The sequence below is a fragment of the Lactuca serriola genome, chromosome 8 (genome assembly GCF_051521515.1).
Source record: "Lactuca serriola cultivar US96UC23 chromosome 8, Lser_US96UC23_V15, whole genome shotgun sequence".
Taxonomy (NCBI): Eukaryota; Viridiplantae; Streptophyta; class Magnoliopsida; order Asterales; family Asteraceae; genus Lactuca; species Lactuca serriola.
The window spans coordinates 214,421,976-214,447,213 of record NC_136415.1 but is presented as its reverse complement, the minus strand read 5'-3'; the positions used below and the strand labels follow the sequence as shown (position 1 = coordinate 214,447,213).

At 41.2% G+C, this 25,238-nt stretch overlaps 2 protein-coding genes across 2 annotated transcripts; both read right to left on the bottom strand.

Moving 5' to 3' along the window:
* Nucleotides 1-14,670: 14,670 nt before the first annotated feature.
* On the bottom strand, nt 14,671-17,248 carry LOC145065877 (3-hydroxy-3-methylglutaryl-coenzyme A reductase-like). Its single transcript, XM_079012974.1, has 2 exons — nt 16,116-17,248; nt 14,671-15,696 (listed from the first exon to the last, which is right to left on the bottom strand). Exons 1-2 carry the CDS (start codon nt 17,105-17,107, stop codon nt 14,928-14,930), a joined length of 1,761 nt encoding a protein of 586 aa, XP_078869100.1. The 5' UTR covers nt 17,108-17,248; the 3' UTR covers nt 14,671-14,927.
* A 4,762-nt stretch (nt 17,249-22,010) lies between these two features.
* LOC145067856 (uncharacterized) lies at nt 22,011-22,751 on the bottom strand. Its single transcript, XM_079014893.1, has one exon. The coding sequence runs from the start codon at nt 22,749-22,751 to the stop codon at nt 22,011-22,013; it is 741 nt and encodes a 246-aa protein (XP_078871019.1).
* Nucleotides 22,752-25,238: the final 2,487 nt, after the last annotated feature.

The window sequence follows — 25,238 nt, the reverse complement described above, 5'->3', positions numbered from 1 at the left end:
CGGTTGAGATAAACCGGAGGGTTGGTTGGGCACCCAAATATGCCTGACATGGGTAGGTCCGACACTCTGGTATGTCTGATAGGGGTAGGTTTGGCACCCCGATATTCCTAACAGGGGTAGGTTGAGCACCCCGGTATGTTCAACTGGGTAGGTCGGGCACCCAGATATGCCTAACAGTATGTTTATTGTATGGTATGTGGTATGATGGGGGAACTCACTAAGATTTGTGCTTACAGTTTTCTGTTTTGGTTTCAGGCACTTCTTATTCGAAAGGAAAGGAGCCGAGATGTCTGCAACACATCACACCACTATTTTCCGCATTATGATGTTCTTGGGATTTGTACTCTAACATTATTATGACTTGTTTTGAGACATATGACTTATGGGTTTTTACGATATAGGATAACTCAATGATGTTTTTAATAATATGTTTTATGAATTATTAATATAAAAATGAAATTTTTGGCCTTGGATTTTGGGATGTTACAATTATGGTCATATTTGAATTTGGGATAGGTGTCTTAACGAATTAAGACATAAAAGTTGTTAAGTATGGACAAGGCAGAGTACGCCGACCATACTCTTGGCTACGCCCTATGTTGCCAGGCCCATTTCCGTTGGTCGTTGATTTGAGTTGTACACCCCACGTAAGAAGGAGTACACCTAATGTACGCGCTAGACTGTTGACTTTTGCTGACTTTTGACTTTTGGTCAAATTTAGTGTTTTGGACTATATAAGGGGAAAAATGCTCTTTTTTCCCTTAAAGGGATTAGTTGTGGAATTTGGACTTGTGAGTTGAGTTGAGGACCTTAATTATTAATTAGGGTTAATTGTTTTGTTATTAGGTGGAGTCTTGTTCCCACAGTCGGATGTGAGATTTACCTGTCATCAGCAAGGTTCTGAATGACGTGAGGTGTGACGTGGCGGTAAGGCCAAGCCTCAAGCTTAACGAGCCATGGAGTTTTTCAAGGCGTGATGTAAGGCGGCGATTTGTATTAATTTAAAATTATATTACCACATAAATATAAATTTATATTAAATATAACTACTTTTTAGAAGTGTTAGATCAATAACTAATAACAAAAAGTTAACAAAAACCACAATACTTGTATCTCCGATTAGAAAATATATAACAAAGAGCAAAAAAATGCGTCTCAAACAAAAAAACATGCGCCATAACAAGCCATAACGCGCCATGGCGCTATATATCACGCCTTGCCACGCGCCATGCCTAGCAGCAACGTTATGAGGCTTTCCCTAACGGCGAAGCCACGCCTCACACCATGACGCGCCTTTCAGAACACTGGTCATCAGTATCAGCTGAGTCTCATCACTTATTCTTACCAGTATGGTAGAATAGTGGTATTTGTGATGACCAGCTGTAACGCCCGTAGATCCGGGATAGTTAATTTAGAGATAATAGGGGTCGAAATGACTTTTCGACAAAAGATTAACCAAGTTGTAGAATATTTCTCAAGGGTTCCATACATATAAAGAACGCCGAAATCCGAGTTATAACAAAGAAGTTATGGCCCGTCGAGGTTTTACGACAAAACCAACACGACACCGGGAGACGTAAATAGTGAATTTTATATAAAGGAATTTTTAGCCTTAGTGATCTAAAAAAAAGTTGTAGTATACGTTAGACCGAGAGCTTCCATAAAAAGAACGCCCAAATCTGACTTCGTATGAGGAAGTTATGAATTTTCTAAAATTTAGCATAGCAGTGCACGACCCAAAACTTGAATTTTAGTTCGAGCAGTTTTTGGCCTACGCGACCTAAATGAGAGTTGAAGATCCCATTAATTGGAACTCAACGATAAAAAGACAGACAAAAACGGATTTCCTATGTAGAAGTTATGAATTTTACGCGGACATTTAACAATATAATCTCCTCCTAATGTTAAATTTAAGATTGATCGAGAGTTAGTCGACGGAGTCTAAAGGAAAGTTGTAGATCTTGTTTTTACCTATGCGTGAATATAAAGAACATCGAAAACGGAGTTCATATGCGAAAGTTACGGGGTTTAGAAGTCGGCAGGGTGCTGTGCGGAATTGGGTGACGTGGCTGAATATGGGCCAAGGCTTTCTCCCCAAGGCAAGCCACCAGAAGGTGACACCTGGCCATGGACTCGACGAGTAGGTACCCCTACTCGATGATTAGAGCTAGATTCCAGCCTATAAATAGAGGTGCCGGGTTCCCTCATTCTTCACACCTTCCCAACTTCACTTTCTCTCTCTACTTTCTCTCTCTAAGCCTCCCTAACCCCCTAAGCCTAGGTAAACCCCCTAGCACCCGAAGTAATCCCCGAGGCTCCCGGAGTCCCAAGAAAAGAGCCTTTTGGCTCGGGAACTCTGCTCCAGTGAAGCTCGGTTTTGCGAAAAACCCGCTGTAAGTGAGCTACGCCTACCCAATCGTTAGTATATCTTATGTTTCAATATAGTAATGTTATTATGACCTTATAATAAGTATTTGAGCTATTATTATGAGTTATATAAGTGTCTTTATAATATCATTTTAACCACTCGCGGTACGGGGAACCTGGTTTAAAGGGACGCATAGGGTTGTTGGATTTCAGAAGTGCTATATGCCAAAATGGTCCTGCCCTCCAGTGTTTTATGTCTGACCCCTGTTTGTACATAGTGGGTGAAGAGTATTGTTTAACGCTTATGTAATAGTAATAATAGCTAGACTATTAATTAGTCTCGTCAAACATTAGACTAAACTCTAGTGGTAATGATACTAGGTTTTGTCCGAGGGAAATTGTTTTAACAGTAACGAAGTGCCGTCCGAGTGCCGAGTCACCACCTTTTCAAGTGAGTGCATAGTTACTTTCATCTTACACATAAATATGAAGTATTTTATTTAAACTACATGCTATATGTGCATATTATCTGTATACTTGCTATCTATGTTGGATGAACGATTTTATACAAGTTATATATGAATTAAACTGTATATGTATTTATATCTACATAATATGTTGGGTAAAATATGGGTTGATGAAATATGAGATGGATGATGAGTTGAGAGGTAATATAGACCATGAGGTAAGGGTGAGAGGTGGACGATGTGAGAAGCCTTGTTCCCAAATGCTGGCCCCGTCATCTAGCAGAGTATGGATGACAACCATGGACTATTCTAGACAGTCAGTGGAACACTAGCAGGCTTGCAACCTGTAGGTGTTATGAACGATGTGTTCACTGGTGTACTCTAAAAACCCATTGACATGTATTGCGAGTGGACTCTCGAAAATGATACCATCAATAAACGAGATAATCCTCGACGACTATGGAGTTAACGCCTGTTGTGTAAACCCCGACGACTATAGAGTTAGTGCCTGTTGAGCAAACCTTGGTAACTATGGATTTAGTCCCCATTGAGAAAACCCTGACAATGATGGATTTCGTGCCGATTCCTTAGGATAATCCTTAGGAATAAATAAATGAGGAATAGCTGATTCTTAGGGTAGATCCTTAAAAGTAAAGAAGATAACGGGGATGAGTAATTGGGTTGATTAATTGTTTGAAGATTAAGCATGATAATTATATTATTGTGGGTTGAAAACCCTATGTACTAACCAGGTTTCCCAACCCGACCCACTCAGTTTATTTATATCACAGGTGTTGATATGAAATCACATTACACTAAGAGATTAAGGAGATATAAATCACTAATGACAATGAATGTAAGTTCTGTTTATGCATATGTTTCTGTATTGATGATGACATCCCAAATGTTTTAAAATGAATAAAAATACTTTTCTTCAGAAATGCTTTGATAACATATTTATCATGTTTTACTGGGAACAAATTCCGCAACATTTTTATTGTAGGGTTTCGAAGCACTCCATGGATGATGACAATAGGCCCCTTTGATGAATTGTAGGTTAAAAGCCCAAGACTTGTGTTTTCCCTATAAATAGTCATGTATTATTCATTATTAGGGTTAAGAGTGAGGCAAAATGTAGCCGCCACGTGAGGTTTCTTATGTAGTGTTAGATTCTTTAGTCTATGCTGAAAGTGTAATTTATTCCTCATGTTTTGAATAAATCGAATGATCATTCGACCTAATCTTCATATTTGTGTTTGTTCTTATTTTCCGCATCTTGTTCATTAAATCTCAATTAGAGTTTTAATCCCAACATTTATTAAAAGAGGTACTCTGATTTTTATATAGCATAAACAAAATCGGTCTTTTCTGGCTGTGAAAATGGGGATGTCACACCAGCTGGGTCTAACTATTACTATTGTGTTATGTTGTTTATGCGTGACTGAGACTGTGGATAGTCTCTATGGTTGCTGATAACCCACCGGGCATGCTGTTTGGCCAATGTGACTGCTGATACTCCCCATGATTGCTGATAACCCATAGGTGTTTATTTATGTTATGTTGTATGTGGTATCTTGGGGAACTCACTAAGCTTCATGCTTATAGTTGTTGATATATGTGTTTCAGGTATTTGTGATTGTATACGCTTGCTAGGAGATTTGTTACCGGGGCATTTTGTGATACTTTGATATTTTGTGGTGATGATTTGTATTTGACACTTATGTTTTTGATGACTTGGTTTATGAACAATGTTTTGGTAATTAAAAATGAAAATATTGTTACAGAATGTGAGGTATTACACCTGGTTTGGTATACAATATGATATCCTTATATATTAAAAAAACTCTACTTTTTCTGTTCTCTAACTCTAACATCGCTAATGATACAACCTCATACTCTCCAAATGAAGCCATTGTCATCCACAACTCTCATGACTTACAGCCCATCTTTACAAATTGTAACAACGGAATTTTTTTTTTTAAACAAATTTTTCATTTCAAAAGGAAGTATTTTCATCCAAAACAAGGCATAAACATTCAACGTGTCATATCATAATACAAATCATATGAATCCCAAGATCATAAATCATCTATCAGTGTGTACAGATCACGCTGGCGCCTTCCCACGGTCCTCGCTAGTACCTGAAACACATACACAACAACTGTAAGCATAAACGCTTAGTGAGTTCCCCAAAATACAACTTACGCACATACGCCTTTCCAGGCCCTGACCTTTCGGTCCATGTATCTCAGGGGACTTCCGTCCCTGCTGGGTAAACCTTCCGGTCCTACCCACGCCAACCCTTCGGTCCACACTACAATGCCTTCCGGCCCATAACATATTCGCCTTCCAGCCCATATCATAATGCCTTCCGGCCCACATTAAACATATCATACATAACACATATAACAATTAACTCATCACATATAACACATATATCTCATATCATATCCGACCTTCCGGTCACACAATCAAACCCTTCCGGGTACAGTATAGTGAGAAGACTCACCTCGTGAATATCGATAGCTAGCAAATCCCGAAATCACTCGTGCTCGATCCTCCGAGCTACAATCTCCCTATAACATCATACATCTCTTATTAACACTTTTTATCTCTAAGGTTGACTATCCCTAAGAAGTCAACACAGGTCAACTCTGGTCAACGGTCAACGGTCAACTTTGACCGGACTCGACGAGTGCACAAGGGCAACTCGGCGAGTCTAGACATTTTCACCAACTCTCTAGGACTCCCTTCTTACACGTCGAGTACTCCCCCTGACTCGACGAGTTCCACCTGGAAGAATCGCGGGGCCACCCCGACTCAACTCGCCTAGTCTCAAGAACAACTCAGCGAGTCCCAGCTCGACTCAGTCCACCTGTCAACCCTCTCTAACTCACCCTGACTCACTGAGTCAACCTATGACTCGTCTGGACCACTCACTGAGCGAACTCAAGGCAATCTTCAAGCTACTCGTCGAGTCTGCTCATCGGACTCGGCGAGTCCATACCATGCAATCACTCAAACTCACTTCTAAGGTCAGATCTGCTCCAACAATTCATAGATCTGGCCTTCCTAGACTGATTCATCACGTAAAGCCCCAAACTTGGTGTACATACAACCTCTAAATGTCCATATATGAAGAATTATCAACAAATATCACAACTCAAGGTCATAACCTCCATTGTTCTTCATAAAGCTTGATGAATGAGGCTCTTTGGACCTCTATGGATCCAGATCCAAAGCCTCATCACTAGCAAGGGACTATTTAACCATCAAATCAACCCAACAAAGGCCACAAGAAGCCCTAAATCCAAATATACTTCACAAAACAGAAGATGAGCCGAAATCATACCTTTAGATCGATGATCTTAAGCTTCAAATCCACAGAATAGCAACCTCCTTTGCTTCCTCTTGGCTAGGACTTCCCTCTTCTTTGCTAAACAACACACAAAGGTCAAGAAATGCTTCCTTTCTCTCTCTCAAATCGCTAAAGCACTCTAGGGTTTCTCTCTATGGACTGCTGGGTACAAATGACGGCCATAAGGCCCTTTAAATAGGTCCCAAACCTGAGAAATTAGGGTTTCATTAAACAACGCGGACTCGCCGAGTCCATATCCTGGACTCGCCGAGTCCAGGCGAATCCCGCGTCCAGAATCGCGTCCCTACTCGGCGAGTCTGAGCTCCAACTCGCCGAGTCCTCTCTCAAATCACCAAAATCATAAACAATAAAGATACCTGGAAATTCGGGCTGTTACAATTCTCCCCCACTAGAACTAGACTTCGCCCTCGAAGTCTCGCTCTGAAAACAGCTCCGGATGCTGCTCCCGCATCTCGCGCTCCGGCTCCCAAGTCATCTCCGATCCCTTCCGGTGTTGCCACTGAACAAACACCAAAGGTACCTCCTTGTTCCTCAGAACCTTGATCTTCCGATCCCTGATGGCCACTGGCCTCTCGGCATAATTCAGGCTCGCATCCACCTGAATATCCTCTAATGGAACCACTGCCGACTCATCGGCTATACACTTCCTCAATTGCGACACATGAAAAGTGTCGTGGATCTGCCCCAACTCTGCTGGCAACTCCAAACGATAGGCTACCCGGCCTACCCTCGCAATCACACGAAATGGCCCAATATACCGGGGCCCCAACTTGCCCCTCTTCCTGAATCGAATCACTCCTTTCCAAGGAAAGACCTTCAGGAGAACGAAGTCGCCGACCTGAAACTCAAACTCGGACCGGCGTCTATCTGCATAACTCTTCTGTCGGCTCTGGGCGGTCAATAACCTCTGTCTGACCTGTTGAATCTGCTTTGTCGTTTGAAGCACGATCTCTGTACTGCCCATCACTCTCTGCCCAACCTCTCCCCAACAAATGGGGGTCCGACACCTCCTACCATACAACAGCTCAAAGGGTGGCATACCAATGCTCGAATGATGGCTGTTGTTGTAGGAAAACTCTGCCAAGGGTAAATACGCATCCCAGCTACCCCCGAAATCTAATACACACGCTCGAAGCATGTCCTCAAGCGTCTGAATCGTCCGCTCGCTCTGGCCGTTTGTCTGGGGATGATACGCGGTACTAAAATGCAATCTAGTACCCAACTCCTCATGAAATTTCTTCCAGAATCTGGAAATGAAACGCACATCACGGTCCGAAACAATCGATATCGGCACCCCATGCCGAGATACCACTTCCCTCACATATATCTCCGCCAACTTCTCCACTGAAGAACTCTCACTGATGGCAAGGAAATGAGCGCTCTTCGTCAACCTATCCACAATCACCCAAATTGCATCAACTCCTCTGGCAGTCCTCGGCAATTTGGTGATGAAATCCATGGTGATCTGTTCCCACTTCCACTCGGGAACCTCCAATGGCTGCAACTTGCCATGCGGTCTCTGGTGCTCGGCCTTGACCCTACGGCAGGTCAAGCACCTCTCAACAAACCAGGCGACGTCCCTCTTCATACAGGGCCACCAATACTCTTTCCTCAAATCCAAATACATCTTCGTGGCCCCCGGATGGATCGAAAATTTCGATCGATGAGCCTCTTCCATCAAAGTAATACGAGTACCGCCCACAAACGGTACCCAAATCCGACCCTGAAAGGTCATAAGCCCTCGCCCATCCGTAACGAACTCCGAAACCAACCCAACGACCCGCTCCTTCTTCTGCATCTCCGGTTGCACAACCTCGGCCTGTGCCCCACGAATGGCATCCAGTACCGGTGCTATCACGGTCAATCTCAAACATACATCTCGCAGTGGAGTGCTCTCCTCCCTGCGGCTCAACGCATCGGCTACCACATTAGCCTTGCCTGGGTGGTACATGATCTCACAATCGTAATCCTTGACCACATCCAACCACCTCCTCTGACGCATATTTAGGTTGGGCTGATCCATCAAGTACTTCAAACCCTTATGGTCCATGTATATCGTACACCGAACCCCATACAAGTAGTGACGCCAAATCTTGAGGGCGAACACTACTGCCCCCAACTCTAGATCATGCGTGGGATATCTCGTCTCGTGAGGCTTCAGCTGCCTCGATGCATATGCTATCACATGTCCCCTCTGCATCAACACCGCACCCAGCCCCAAAATCGATGCATCACAATATACTACAAAATCATCCATCCCTTCCGGGAGAGCTAATACCGGGGCTTCGCACAACCTTTGGCGAAGTGTCTCAAAGGAGGTCTGCTGCTCGGGACCCCATGAGAATGCAACACCCTTCCAGGTGAATCTGGTGAGCGGCACTGCGATCTTGGAGAAATCCTTGATAAATCTTCGATAATACCCTGCCAACCCAAGGAAGCTCCTGATCTCAGATGGTGACTTCGGCACCTCCCAACTCATCACTGCCTCAACCTTGGCCGGATTGACCAGAATCCCTTCCTGGTTAACGAGATGTCCTAGGAACTGAACCTCCCGCAACCAGAAATCACACTTGGAGAACTTTGCATAAAGCTTCTCCGATCTCAAAACCCCAAAGACCTCCCTCGAATGCTCCTCATGCTGCTCTCTAGATCTCGAATACACCAGAATATCATCGATAAATACAATCACCGACCGATCCAACATCGGCCTGCATACCCTGTTCATGAGATCCATGAACACAGTCGGGGCATTGGTGAGCCCAAAAGGCATCACCACAAACTCATAATGCCCATATCGCGTCCTGAACGCTGTCTTTTGGACATCCTCATCCCGCATTCTCACCTGATGATATCCCGATCTCAAATCAATCTTGGAAAACCAAGATGCTCCCTGCAACTGATCGAATAAATCGTCGATCCTCGGTAACGGGTAACGGTTCTTGACCGTCAGCTTGTTCAACTCCCGGTAATCAATGCACATCCGGTGTCAACCATCCTTCTTTTTGACGAACAGAATAGGTGCTCCCCACGGCGAGCTGCTCGGCCGAATGAATCCCTTCCCCAGCAACTCCTGAAGCTGCGAGGATAACTCTTGCATCTCTGGAGGTGCAAGACGATAAGGCACCTTAGCGATAGGCGCGGCCCCCGGAACCAAATCAATACCAAACTCCACTTGCCTCACAGAAGGTACACCCGACAACTCCTCGGGAAAAACATCTGGAAACTCACGCACTACCGGAACCTCCTCAACCGAACTCGGTCTCTCGGAAGCCACCCGCGTATCCATCACATACGCCACAAAACCCTTACAGCCCTGTTGTAGACACTGCCTCGCCCTAGCGGCCGAACAAAAAGCTGATCCAGAACGTGTACCCTCGCCGTACACTGAAAGAACTCCCCCACTAGGGTCTCGTATGGTCACCAGCTGACGCTCACAGTCGATGACTGCACCAAATCGGCTCAACCAGTCCATGCCCACAATGACACAGACATCACCCATCGCAATAGGAATCAGATCAATCGGAAACTCAACCCCGAAAATCTCTAACACACATCTCTGGAGAACCTCCGTGGCACAAATCACTCTCTCATCTGCTATAGAAACTCTCAGAGGCCGACTCAACGGCTCACGACTAACACCGATCTGCTGACTAAAGGCCAAAGATACGAAAGACCGAATCGCACCCGAGTCAAATAACACTAAAGCAGGTACAGAGTTCACAAGGAAAGTACCTACGCATATCATCGCATAAGCATAATATCTCATCATCAAAATAAATACATGAAATAAAGCATACCTGCCACAACATCGGGCGCAGCGCGGACCTCCTCCGCAGTCAGCTGAAAGGCTCTCCCACGAGCCCTCGGGGCCTCGGCCTTCACTGGTCGAGTCTCAGTAGCCCTGGCAGCAGGTGCAGATCCCTGAAGAAGCTGAGGGCAGTCGGCCTTCTGATGGCCGGTCTGGTTGCAATGAAAGCAAACCATAAACCCCTTGGGGCAATCCCTAGCGATGTGCCCCTCCTTGCCACACTTGTAGCAAGCACCAGACCGACATGTCCCCTCGTGACCCTTGCCGCACTTTCCGCAAGTACGGCCCTTCGGACCTCCCGTCCTCGAATCGGCGGACTTAGTCCGCTTGGCTGCCGGCTGAGACTGAGTCGGCCGCCGATCCACCCGTTGAGACTCGGCCTCCTCCCTGGCCTGGGTCTCCAACTCGATCTCGCGCTTCCTGGCATTCGCCTGAAGCTCAGCAAAGGTATGATATGTGGAGTTCGACACGAACTCCCGGATATCCCTCCTCAACACACCCAAATACCGGCTCATCCGAGCCTGCTCTGTGGACACGTGCTCGGGGCAGAACATCGCCCTCTCATGAAACTTCCGCATGATCACCGTAACCGAATCAGTACCCTGCTTGAGGGTCAAGAACTCCTGAACCAACCGTTCCCTCTCCACCGGCGGAACGTACTCGTCTTTGAACATAGAGGTAAACCTCTCCCACGTCACAACTGAAATCTTTGCCAAAGTGAAGTTCGCCGTCACGAACTTCCACCAATCCTTCGCTCCCAGACGGAGTTGGTTCAAGGCGAACCGTACCCTCAGATGCTCCGGACATGAACAAGTGTAGAAGCATCCCTCGATATCAGCAATCCACCTCATAGCAGCGATCGGATCCTGCGTCCCGTCAAACTCAGGTGGCTTCGTGTTGCTGAACTCCCGAAACAGCAACGAGTCACCTCCCTGTGGCCTAGCAGCGGCCACAGCTGCGGTAGCTGCAGCGGCTGCAGCCTCAGTCAATGCGGCGTACCGCTCATCAAAGGTCTCCATCAAAGTGGTCTTAATAGACCCAAACATCTCCGGAATCTCGGCCCGGATCGCCGCAGCCACCTCCTCATGAATCATCTGACGAATCTCCTCGTCACTCACACTGCTCGTACTCTGTCTGTGGCGTGGTCCAACCATGATGCCTCTGAAATACAACATAGAACTTATCAGAGACTCTATCGAGCATAATCGTACTTGATAACGCAACCCTACCCAGTCTCCGATACCTAGGGATTCCTACTTGGGTTGCCCACTGACCCGGTGTCTTCGGTAGTACGGGCCCAATACTACCGACCACACCGCATCAGCATTCATCCCAATTTCTCCTCCCCAAACCCCGGATCGTGAGTACTCTACTCTTGTTATGCACTAACTACCCGCTCGCTATCACAACATCTCATAGCAACAGACTTCCTTAGACTAAGGCATCACAAATTAGGCCACTCTAGTCCTATCATGAATACCTAGTCTTCTAGCATGCATAACAATTCATATCATATCATATCTCTTAACACAACATTGTAAGAGTATTTTGGGGATCTTTACCGTTCGGGCGCTGGCTGATCGTACACACTGCTTCATTCTTGTTTACCACAAATACTTTATAAAGATTTTATGCCTTTATTTTAAAAGTTTTCCTCAAGTCCTCGGTTTGAGTTCAGTTACGCCCGAAGGTGTACTCCAATCCCTCAAACCAAGGCTCTGATACCAATTTGTAACAACGGAATTTTTTTTTTAAACAAATTTTTCATTTCAAAAGGAAGTATTTTCATCCAAAACAAGGCATAAACATTCAACGTGTCATATCATAATACAAATCATATGAATCCCAAGATCATAAATCATCTATCAGTGTGTACAGATCACGCTGGCGCCTTCCCACGGTCCTCGCTAGTACCTGAAACACATACACAACAACTGTAAGCATAAACGCTTAGTGAGTTCCCCAAAATACAACTTACGCACATACGCCTTTCCAGGCCCTGACCTTTCGGTCCATGTGTCTCAGGGGACTTCCGTCCCTGCTGGGTAAACCTTCCGGTCCTACCCACGCCAACCCTTCGGTCCACACTACAATGCCTTCCGGCCCATAACATATTCGCCTTCCGGCCCATATCATAATGCCTTCCGGCCCACATTAAACATATCATACATAACACATATAACAATTAACTCATCACATATAACACATATATCTCATATCATATCCGACCTTCCGGTCACACAATCAAACCCTTCCGGGTACAGTATAGTGAGAAGACTCACCTCGTGAATATCGATAGTTAGCAAATCCCGAAATCACTCGTGCTCGATCCTCCGAGCTACAATCTCCCTGTAATATCATACATCTCTTATTAACACTTTTTATCTCTAAGGTTGACTATCCCTAAGAAGTCAACACAGGTCAATTCTGGTCAACGGCCAACGGTCAACGGTCAACTTTGACTGGACTCGGCGAGTGCACAAGGGCAACTCGGCGAGTCTAGACGTTTTCACCAACTCTCTAGGATTCCCTTCTTACACGTCGAGTACTCCCCCTGACTCGACGAGTTCCACCTGGAAGAATCGCGGGGCCACCCCAACTCAACTCGCCGAGTCTCAAGAACAACTCGGCGAGTCCCAGCTCGACTCAGTCCACCTGTCAACCCTCTCTAACTCACCCTGACTCACTGAGTCAACCTATGACTCGTCTGGACCACTCACTGAGCGAACTCAAGGCAATATTCAAGCTACTCGCCGAGTCTGCTCATCGGACTCGGCGAGTCCATACCATGCAATCACTCAAACTCGCTTCTAAGGTCAGATCTACTCCAACAATTCATAGATCTGGCCTTCCTAGACTGATTCATCACGTAAAGCCCCAAACTTGGTGTACATACAACCTCTAAATGTCCATATATGAAGAATTATCAACAAATATCACAACTCAAGGTCATAACCTCCATTGTTCTTCATAAAGCTTGATGAAGGAGGCTCTCTGGACCTCTATGGATCCAGATCCAAAGCCTCATCACTAGCAAGGGACTATTTAACCATCAAATCAACCCAACAAAGGCCACAAGAAGCCCTAAATCCAAATATACTTCACAAAACAGAAGATGAGCCGAAATCATACCTTTAGATCGATGATCTTAAGCTTCAAATCCACAGAATAGCAACCTCCTTTGCTTCCTCTTGGCTAGGACTTCCCTCTTCTTTGTTAAACAACACATAAAGGTCAAGAAATGCTTCCTTTCTCTCTCTCAAATCGCTAAAGCACTCTAGGGTTTCTCTCTATGGACTGCTGGGTACAAATGACGGCCATAAGGCCCTTTAAATAGGTCCCAAACCCGAGAAATTAGAGTTTCATTAAACAGCGCGGACTCGCCGAGTCCATATCCTGGACTCGCCGAGTCCAGGCGAATCCCGCGTCCAGAATCGCGTCCCTACTCGGCGAGTCTGAGCTCCAACTCGCCGAGTCCCCTCTCAAATCACCAAAATCATAAACAATAAAGATACCTGGAAATTCGGGCTGTTACACAAATAATCTCTCAGATATCACCAAACTAATCTTTGCCAACTATTTGACATGGAGCCTTCAAATCAGATCTCTTCTTGAGGGTTATGGTCTTCATTTCATTGATAACACGAAGTCTCACCAACGCCAACAATCAACTAAAATGGATCCACATCTCTAAAGCAAGAATATTTAACATGGAAAAGACAAGATCGCTTCATCTTTAGTGCTCTTCTCAGTGCCATATCAGTTACGTTACAACCTTTTATTTCTTGCACTACCTCTTCCATTGAAGCATGATAAACAATGGTAACCACATATGCCAAACCCTCATGTGATGACATCAAAAAACTAACGGAAAAATTAAAATAAATATAAGAAATGATCAAAACTAGGCATTTAATATTTGTAGGAAGCCAAGGCTGATGAATATGAACTAGCAATTATCGGTAAACCAAGTGACAAGAGGACATACTTGATCAAATTCTCGAAGGTAGAGAAACATAGCAAGAGTTACATAGCTATAGAAGTATGAGAGGATAAGAAATAATTATTGTGTATGAGAGAATAAGAAGGGACTGTTATATGTTTTCTATTGAAAGAAGGTTATATAAATACAATGGGTGTTACCCAAATCAAAAAATAAAGGAAACTATCCTAATTTTGAAATAAATTGCAACTAGATTTGTGACCTAATTTACAGCTAAACAATGATGTATGCTAAGATGCTTTTATTGGTTTTCGGTTTGGTTTCGGTTTACCTCTATAATGGTGCAAACATAATAAATTAAAAAATCATTTCCTAAATGCTATCAAAAAAATATTGCATTTAACTTGTTTTCCAAAATCTGGACCGGATTTAGTTTCAAACCGTAATGTAATGATGCAATAGTTATATTTGAACGGATCGTTTAATCCGCCCCCTATTCCCCTAGATTGTTTTTTCGTATAATTATTGGTTCTAAATCGGTTAAGTTTTTGTGTTTAGGTCTTAAAGACTTAAACAATGAACTCAAAGATTAGTAGATCCATTGCTATTTTATCGAATAAAGTCCATCCATAATCTATGCTTAGTTTTAAAGCCGGATCAAATCCGACATAAATATTAATTGTTTTCATGACTTGAACACGTGACATTCACATAACAATCTTTATTGATATACCCATTAAATACAACATCACATACATTAATTAAACACTTAAACAACATACGAAAATATTTAGTCAACCTTAACCTGGTATCGTTTACAACTAATAAGAGCTGAATGAAACCAGCTGAACAAAAGCAATAACACAAAAAGACCAACGGAAACAAGAATCACAGCGGCGATTGCAGACAAAGATAAACATGTGGTTCATTTCGTCCTTTATTAATCGATGGACTTCGAGAAGTTCAAGCCTTGGTGGTAAGATCTTTTTGGGAACGGTTGTATTTCATGTGGCTGTTTACAAGTTGCCCAGCGGCGATTGCCGACAAAAGAGAGAGCTCTCCGGCGAGAACAGAACCGGCAACCACCTTAGCCAACTGCCGGGCATTTGTTCCAGGTGACTCCCTGTTTGCGCCCTTAACTCCCAACAAGTTTAAGCATGCAGCTTGTGAAGCTAACTGAGTTCCACCGCCGACAGTTCCAACCTCGATTGACGGCATAGTCACCGACACATGAAGATCTTTTCCGTCGTTCACAGCTTCCATCATTGTGATACAGTGGGAGCTTTCAATATTTTGGGCAGGGTCTTGTCCGGTTGCAAGGTATACAGCTGACACGATGTTACTTGCATGGGCGTTAAACCCACCAAGAGCACCAGCCATGGCAGACCCTGTGAGGTTCTTGAGCATGTTCAGTTCAACCAACGAAGCCACGTTTGTCTTCAATACTTTCTTCACGACATCTTCCTTAATGATTGCCTCACACACCACAGATTTACCTCTCCCCTCTATCCAGTTCACGGCTGCTGGTTTTTTATCAGAACAATAGTTTCCAGAGATGCCAATCACGTCCATGTCGGGGAAGTCAGCCTGAAGATACTCCAAAACGTTTTGAACACCCTTTGACACCATGTTCATCCCCATTGCATCGCCTGTGCTGCATGTAAACCTTATGTATAGATTCTTCCCAGCAATAGCACATTGTATCTTCTGAAGCCTCCCGAATCGGCTTGATCTAAAATCATTGCATGAAAATAAGATTAATTAATCAACTTTTATTACAATAGAATATCTAAGATTCTTTTCCTTTAAGTTGTAACACTACTAGAAAATCAGCAACATTGGATTTAATCTGTCGTTAAAATGGAACCATTCGCAACGAACTACATACGCATTAGCATCATTGCAAGTTGTAACGTAAACATTGGCTCAAATCTGTCTCTAATCCTTGTGTAGGCATTATATAGATTGATTTTTTTGTTTCTCTAATTCTCTCTCCTATTAATTAATGATATCTTTTTGAGAGATCATCTAAGATTGCACATATCTAACATGATGGATTCCTTATGTCGTTCATTAATGATTTTTTTTAGTGCAAACCTTATCATATTCATCACTTAGTATATCTATGTACATCAAGAAACATGAACTTACTTGTTGAAAACGGATGCAAGAGTGTCAAAGTTAAGTGGTTCCTCCAAGAAGAACTTCAAATCAGCAGCCCTCTTCGCAGTGCCAAACCTAACAACCGGAGCACGAGTCATACCATCCTTGAGTAAGATGGCGGTGGCTCCACCAGATGCATAAATGGCCTTGAAACCACGGTTCGTGCTAGCAACAAGACATCCTTCGGTAGTCGCCATGGGAACAGAGAACTCCTTTCCATTAAGCAACATCGGCCCACAAACTCCCACAGGAATCTGGACATAACCAACTGGCATCTCACAACACTGTCCCAATATCGATTCATAATCAAGACCCTCTAATGGCAAACCATCCAGGGATTTTCCGGTGATTCTCTCAAGCGCCACCCTCCTGATGAAAGCTGCACGCTTGCAATCCCCAAGCTTTGTTTCCAATGAGTAAGATGGTGTTTTACCTGAAACCACTGATTTTATAATCTCCTCATCTTCTTCGGTCACAGTTGTTGTGTCTGTTGGCACGAACACCAACTCCTTCTTCACTACTTGCTTCACAACCACATCGGATTCACAGTCAAGTGCAGCACCACAAGGGGTGGCACGAGTGTCTTCTTTCCTAACCATTTCGGTTTCATCAACTTCCAACTCTTCTTCCTCATCATCGGAATATGGGGTGGCTTGGACGAAGCTCATCCCAAAGAATCCGAGAAGGTAGATAAAAGAGGCTACGAACAAGACGATAGCAGCCATCTCTGACATAGTGACGACATGAAGTGGAGTCGAGGTTCTGATCTTCTCACGCCATCTGATTAGAAGAAAGTATACAACGGAGAAGAAGACAGTGAAGAACACACCATTGGAGATTCCCATCGGAAGAGGAACAACAGTATCCACAACCTTTTTGTCGGTAGCCTTATTAAAGATCTGATCATTATACTGATCTTCGGCCATTGTTTTACCTTTGGTTGCAGCTTGTTTCAACGAAGATCGTCGACGGACATCCATCCCTTTAGCTATAGCGTTGGTGGTCGGATGGGATGGAGCCGGTCACGATTTCGTTGCCGGAAAATGAGTACTAATTATCGCTTTCGTTATGTAGAGGTAAATAAGTGATGATTGAATCGAGAAAGATTTGCAAAATGGAAGTGGATTTGGTGGTGTAATATATAGGTGAAGATATAGTAGGATTCTAACTTAAAAGACGCCTAGTTTGAATCTTGAAGACCATTAGTCAGCAATGGACTGCAGATGTAATAAAATAACGAAAAACAGCACCTCAAATGGGAAAAATAATGGGCATGGATTTTGTCACTTTACTCCATCCGAATTAAAAAAGATGGTTATTATTTTCGGTACTTTTCGAATGATCCAAGTTCGACCCCCCTTGCGTGACGATAGAATTGAATGGATTGGAAGACTTAGTCGATCAAATGATCAAAATAGCATAGTTATGACAATATATGATATAACGACCAATAATTATAGAATACGTAACTCAATTTGCTTCTTAAAAAATAAGTTCATTTAAGCCCCGATTAATTTTCAACAGATCAAATGTGTGAAATTTAATAGGGCTTAGATGTTAATTCATACAAGAATGTTTCAATTTTGATATCACATTTATGCAAAGAAGTTATTTTAAGAAAAAATTGTTTCCGGCCTTCAATGATCAAAATATACAAGACTAGGTGTGAGACCCGTATATTATACGGGTTTATTAAAAATAAAATTTTAATATCAATATACAAATATGAAATATTTTATGATATAATACTTTACATAACATAATGTAATCTTCTGAAAATTTACAGAAGAAACTAAATCGTTTGAAGTATTTATGAGAATTTATTACCAAATTAATAGGATGGTTTTATTTCCTTATAGAACCCATTACAATTTTATGAAATTTTATTTTACGAAAATGAAAATTCCTAAAAAATGACAAGTGGAAAATAAAATTTCTAAAATTCTCACAAAATGACAAGTGTCAAAATGAAGGAGAAGATGACATGTGACAAAAAAAAACTTTCATTTATTAAAGATGATTTATTTTAAGAAAATAAAAATTTCTAAAAAATGACAAGTGAAAAATAAAATTTTAAAATTTTCACAAAATGACAAGTATCAAAATGAAAGAGAATATGACATGTGGCAAAAAAAAAAAACCTTCATTTATTAAAAAGGATGATGAATGGAGGGGCCATAAAGTTAGCAACAAATATGGGATGGTGCTAATTCGTTGGTGTATTTTTGTCAGTGTGAAGATGAAAACAACTCAAAATACAAGCCGCCTTTATTTTATGAGTCATTAATGAAGGGTAATGAAGGAAATAAAATAAAATCCATCAAGTCTATGTCGCACCATATAACATACTTAGATGATGACTTTAAAGATACACAGTATGGCTAAATTTTTTTTGGGTTAAAGAGCTTTGTTCTAGGGTTTGTGAGTAATAATGTCGATTTAGGTATGTATTTAATGATTTTACGGCTAAGTTATAGACAACAGTAACAACCTTAATTTCACAAGAGTGGTATGTGTGATCTATCTCCCATCTTTGTTTCTATCTCTTTATTCTAGAAGGATAATTTTATGCAGGTTGTGGCATTACAAGGGATGGGTTGGTGCTGTTGGGAGAAAGATACGGTAATCAGAATAATCTCTCATAAATTAGTATATTTTCCATCCATAATATGCAAATGAATGTATGTTCATTACATTAATGCTTCATGTTGTTTATCAAGTCATATATGATTGTGTTCTGTTTTCATCATCTGAAGCTACTTGTAAGTTTGAGCAACTGTGTGGTCTCTTATAAATTAGTATATTCTGTTGGATCTTAACAGAATGAAAAAGAAGTGCAGGAGAACTCTTGTGATATTATTGATGAACAAAAAGAGAACAGAAGGCAGTTATAAATAATAGAGTTTTACAACTAAAAAGTAAAAGCTGGAAATATGGAAGGACTTGAGTAAATGCAGAATAATTGAAAGACTTCTAGCAGTTACTAAGCCAGTCACGAGAGTTATTATTTTCCTGAGAAACTTTGAATCAATCTTCAACACTCCCCTTTGATTCAAAGGTACCAACACCAATCTTTGCATGAAGATATTCAAAACGAGCTGCTGGAAGAGCTTTGGTAAACAGGTCTGCTTGTTGTTCTTCAGTTCTACAAAACTTCAGCTTGATGCTTTCATCTGCCACTAGCTTTCTTATGAAATGATGCTTAATTTCTATGTGCTTGGTTCGACCATGCATGACAGGATTCTTTGTCATTGCAATCGCGGATTGATTGTCACAGTAGATCACAGTTGCTTCAATTTGTTCTTGCATGAGATCATTCATAAGTTTTCTTAACTAGATTGCTTGACATGCTGTGATTGAGGCTGCCACATACTCAACCTCTGCTGTGGATAATGCCACGGTTTCTTGCTTCTTTAATAACCATGAGATAATTCCAGTTCCCACATTGAAACAATTTCCAGTTGTGCTCCTTCTATCTTCTTGTGACCCTGCCCAGTCACTGTCTGTAAAGCCTTCCAACAGTAGTTTCTTTGACTTCATATACCATATTCCATAATGCTTGGTGCAAGCAACATAACGAATGATCCTTTTTACCGCTCCAAAATGATGTTTTGTAGGTGAATGCATGAACCTTGAGACCACACCAACAGCATAGCTTATGTCTGGTCTTGTGTGTGTAAGATATATTAGTCTCCCAACTATGCTCCTGTACATCTGGGGTTCTGCCATTCCTGTACCATCAGAACTTACAAGCTTTTCATTAGTATTCATAGGTGTTGCGATGGGTTCTTCATTCACCATATTGAGATCTTTCAGCAAGTCTGTGACATATCTCTCTTGTGCAATAAAAATACCCTTGTTGGTTTGTTTTACTTCGATACCAAGAAAATAATGTAACCTTCCAAGATCAGTCATCTCAAAAGTTCTCATCATTTCCTTTTTGAACTGTTATATGAGTTTCATTGAGGACCCTGTGTATATCATGTCATCTACATTGAGACTAATCAACATGAAATCTTCTTCGCCTTGCTTCTTGTAGTACATAGTGGGCTCATTGGGACTCTTCGTGAAGCCATTTTCCAAGAAGAAACTGTCAATTTTGCTATACCACGAGCGTGGGGCCTGTTTGAGCCCATACAAAGCCTTTCGTAACTTGTATACCTTCTCCTCCTGCCCGGTTACTATGAATCCTTCAGGTTGCTGAACAAAGACTTCCTCTTTAAGATCTCCATTCAAGAAAGGTGACTTAACATCAAATTGATAGACTTCCCACTCTCTTTGTGCTGCTAATGCGAGGATTAATCGTATTGTTTCTATCCTTGCCACCGGCGAGAACGTTTCATCATAATCCACACCTTGTTCTTGCGTTAAACCCCGAGCGACTAATCTGGCTTTGTGTTTTTGCAGGCTCCCATCAGCTTTGAACTTTGTTTTGAACAACCATTTTAATGATATAGGGTACTTATCAGATGGTAGTTCCACGAGTTCCCAAGTATTGTTTTTCTCAATAGCAACAATCTCTTCCTCCATTGCTCTTCTCCATCTATCATCTTGAAGAGCAACATTCGTTGATATAGGATCACCCGTAAATAGTGCCATTGTGCTTGTATAAATATCTTCTAATGTTCTGGTTTTGAGTGGTGTTGTTTCTGGTGATGTGTTGCTAAGAGATGTTGTGTTTGATCTTGGAGGAGTAACTTGTGAAGACACTCCATGCGAGGAACTTGAACTCAAGGATGAGATGTTTGAGGAATTGGTTTGAGTAACTGGTGCTTGATCATGAACTTCTTCTTCATCAAGTAACTCAGGTTGAACTAAAGTATTGACTTGTTCTTGTGTAGTGTCATAACTTGCATATTCTTCGAAGACTACATCCCTACTAACAACAATTTTCTTGTTTATGGGATCAAAGAGTCTATAGGCTTTTGATTGTGTACAGTATCCCACAAAAACATACTTCTCAGACTTGTCTTCCAGCTTGTGTCTGTAAGATGTGACTAATGCATAACATGCACAACCAAAAACACGTAAATGAGTGACTGTAGGTTTGAATTTATACCATGCTTCAAACGACGTTTTGTTCCATACAACTTTTGTAGGAGATATGTTGATTAGGTATACAGCGATAGCAACGGCTTCAGCCCAATAAACATCAGGTAACTTGCTTGTGTTCAACATTGATCGAGCCATCTCCTCAATGGTTCGATTCTTTCTCTCTGCAATCCCATTCTGCTCTGGGGTATGTGGAGCTGTCATCTCTCTTCTTATCCCTTCTTTCTCACATAGGATAATGAAATCCCGTGACATGAATTCTCCCCCTCTATCAGTCCTTAGAGTCTTGATTGTAGTGTTTCCTTGTTTTTCAACAAGAGCTTTGAATTTCTTAAAGTGTTCTAAGGCATCAGATTTCGTTCTAATGAAATATACCCAACACATACGGGTAAAGTCATCAATGAATAGCAAGAAATACTTATTTCCTGAGTGAGATTCGTTCTTCATTGGACCACAAATGTCAGCACACACTAATTGCAATTTCTCAGTTGCTCGTCTTGCCTTGCTCTTTGGAAAAGACCTTCGTGATTGCTTGCTTAGAACACATCCTTCGCATACATGTTTTGAATCATGTATGGCAGGTAACCCATTTACCATTTGCTTACTTAACAACAACCTTAATCCTTTTTCATGTAGGTGCCCGTATCTGCAATGCCAAAGTTTCGATTCATCAACCCTCCTGTTCATCATCATGTAACCATCTTTATGAGAAAAGTCTACAGGAAACATTCTGTTTCCTGTCATCCTTGAATAGAGAAAAATTTCACCATTTTTCCTCTTCACCACACACGTATTATCACCAAACTCAACCTTGAGACCGTTTTCTATCAACTATCCCACACTTATCAGGTTGTGAGCGAGACCTGGAGCAAAGTGTACATCCTTGATGAGTTTGTCTTTTCCTTCTATGCTTATAGTGACAGTTCTCGTTCCTTTGATGGTTACAACTTTATCATCACCAAGTTTCACACGGGATTTTTCTGATTCATCCAAATTCTTGAATTTTTCACGTGTACCTGTTATATGATTTGAACATGCGTTGTCTATGTACCATATCTCCTTCTTTCGGCTAGCTTGGTGTGCGTAGGTCATGAATAGACATTCATCTCGTTCAACATACTCTTCTTCCGTATATTTTGCTTGACCTTGCTTTGCCCACCAATCTTCTTCCTTATGACCAAGCTTTCCACAGTGGTCACATCGAACCACTGCTCCCCGTGATCTGCCTCGTCCACGGCCTCGAAATGATGATGTTCTTACTCTTCCTCTACCGCCAGAAAATCTGTTTTGCTCCCCTTGGATCTGAAAGGCTTGTTCTTCTTCTTGTGTGTGGTTCATGTTGATTCTTGCCTCATGCGCTTGTAGTGACCCCATTAACTCATCAAAGGTAAAAGTCTTCAAGTCCTTTGATTCTTCGATTGCTGCCACCACGTGATCGAACTTGACTGGTAAACTCCTGAGAACTTTGGCGACCACAATTTCATCAGAAATCTTGTCTCCATAGGCACGCATCTGTGTCACTATGGATGCTGCTTTTGCTAGATATTCTTGTACTGCTTCATTTGGCTTCATGTTTAAAGTCTCGAACTGTCTTCTCAAGGATTGCAATTTGACTGTAATAACTTTGGCTGATCCTTGGTATTCAGTCTTGAGAATATCCCAAAGCTTCCTTTGATGTGACTGCTGCAGCAATTCTAGGGAAGATGGTCTCATCTATTGCCTGTTGAATAAAGAACAAAGCTTTAGCATCTTTCTTCTGATTATCTTTTTGACGGGCTTCATATGCACTTGTCTCTATATAACCTGCTTCAACAAATTCCCATAAGTCTTGTGACTTGAAAAGGGTCTTCATTTTGGTGCTCCAGAATTCATAGGACTCCCCTTTGAAGACACGAATCTGTGGTTGTGACATGCTAATAGTGTTGCTGCTATTTTGTGCCATTTGAGAGTTACCGATTGAGACTTGGATAAGAGACCAAGCTCTGATACCATAATGTTGGATCTTAACAGAATGAAAAAGAAGTGCAGGAGAACTCTCGTGATATTATTGATGAACAAAAAGAGAACAGAAGGCAGCTATAAATAGTAGAGTTTTACAACTGAAAAGTAAAAGCTGGAAATATGGAAGGACTTAAGTAAATGCAGAAAAATTGAAAGACTTCTAGCAGTTACTAAGCCAGTCACGAGAGTTATTCTTTTCCTGATAAACTTTGAATCAGTCTTCAACATATTCTCCATCCACATTGTGTTTCTAACCTTTATTTGTTGCAAGATGTTACAAAGGGTCATGGAATGCCAAATGGATACTGCAAGGTCATAAAGGTACCACTTCCTTTAATATATATATATATATATATATATATATATATATATATATATATATATATATATATATATATATATATATATATATATATATATATAGTGGAAGAATCACCTCCCTTCTTATATTAGCATTTCATGGCAGCTTGCTTTTCCTAATTTTTTTTTTATATTTTCAGTGTTCCAAATGCTTATATCTAGGAATCGATGATGAACGACAAGCTGTTTTCACAACAGGTAATGTAACGCAATAGATCATTTCTGAGTAGGGTGAATTGTTATTTCCACAAGGATATGTCATTGTGATAAAGTTTCATGATTGTTAATATTTTAGGGGCTTCAGAAATTAAAACATAATGACCTTTCAAAATCTTAGTCATCCATGGGTTCCTTCTTAAAGTAAGCAAAATTGTGTTGATGACTATTATTGGAGATGTAAGGAGTTAGAAATTTGAAAATTGAAATGATAGGAACCTTAGTATAAGATGTAATATTGATAAACGAAAAAAAGGGCAGGTAGGAAGAGTCATTTATTATTAGTTGAAAATATTTTGTAAAGAAGAAATTTAGAAATTGTTTGGGAATTATGCAGTTTTATTCCTATAAAGGAAGTATTGGAACAGAGGCCTGATTTCTGTCTGGTAGCAGAATTTCAAGTAGGAAGGTATGATTTTTTGTGAAATAAATTTAAAACAGATAATATATAATATTGGTTTTGTTGAAGATATATGCATTTTGCAGTTATATTGAGGTTGAAGAAATAACAATGGGAAGTGCTGTGACTTTACCATCGCAATCACAGTCGGATAAATTTGGATCTGATGGATCGGTTTTTATGAGCACATTGGATCACGTTAGTGGTAGTGGTAATGACGACAGTGTTGAAACCAGTTTTGTAAGTTACGAGGAGGAAAATTCAGATTAGTTTTAGCTTGGTTTTGCCGACACATAGGTGACACGTAGATTCCATAGAAGCGATCATTACATATGCTAACCTGATGTAGTAGATATTGTTGATAATGGAGTTTGATGATGAACGTGGTGATGCTGTAAATCTTCAATCTCTCAATAAAACACGACATATGAATAAGATTGTAGTTGTATATATTTTTCAAAATTGAATTAGGAAAGGATATGAAGAATAGTTATGAATGAATTGATTTGATAAGTTTCAACAAATAAGAGTTAATATGAGTGTTGATTTCCGAGAATTATGTATGTAATTTAGGAAGATATATTTGGAGTAAATGTATTGATTGACAAAAATCGGAAGGATATTGTCGTTTCCTTTATTTGTATAATGCAGTAAATTTTTGAGAATTTTTAATATGAAAAAAAAAACCAAAAAATCTATAATTTGCCAAGTGGAATAAAATTTAATTGAAAAAGTATAAAAATGCCATGTGTCATATTGAATGAGGTGGTGACACGTGGCAGAAAACCTTCATTTATTAAGGGAGATTCTAATATGATGCCGATGTTTCCTCACAACATACATGATAAGTTTTGATATAAAACATAAGTTTGTTTTTCATAAAAAAAACCAGTAACGGAAGCTTAAAAATAATAACTTTATTTTGAAGCTTATAACAAAACCGAACTATTTATGATTCATTTATAAATGTTAGAATGATATTAAAAACAATCATAAAGTGTTTTAGAATAACATTCTTTAGAGTCTTTGAAGCCATTTGGTTTTGGGGTGATGATGAAGATAGAAAGATCAAAGAGTATGAT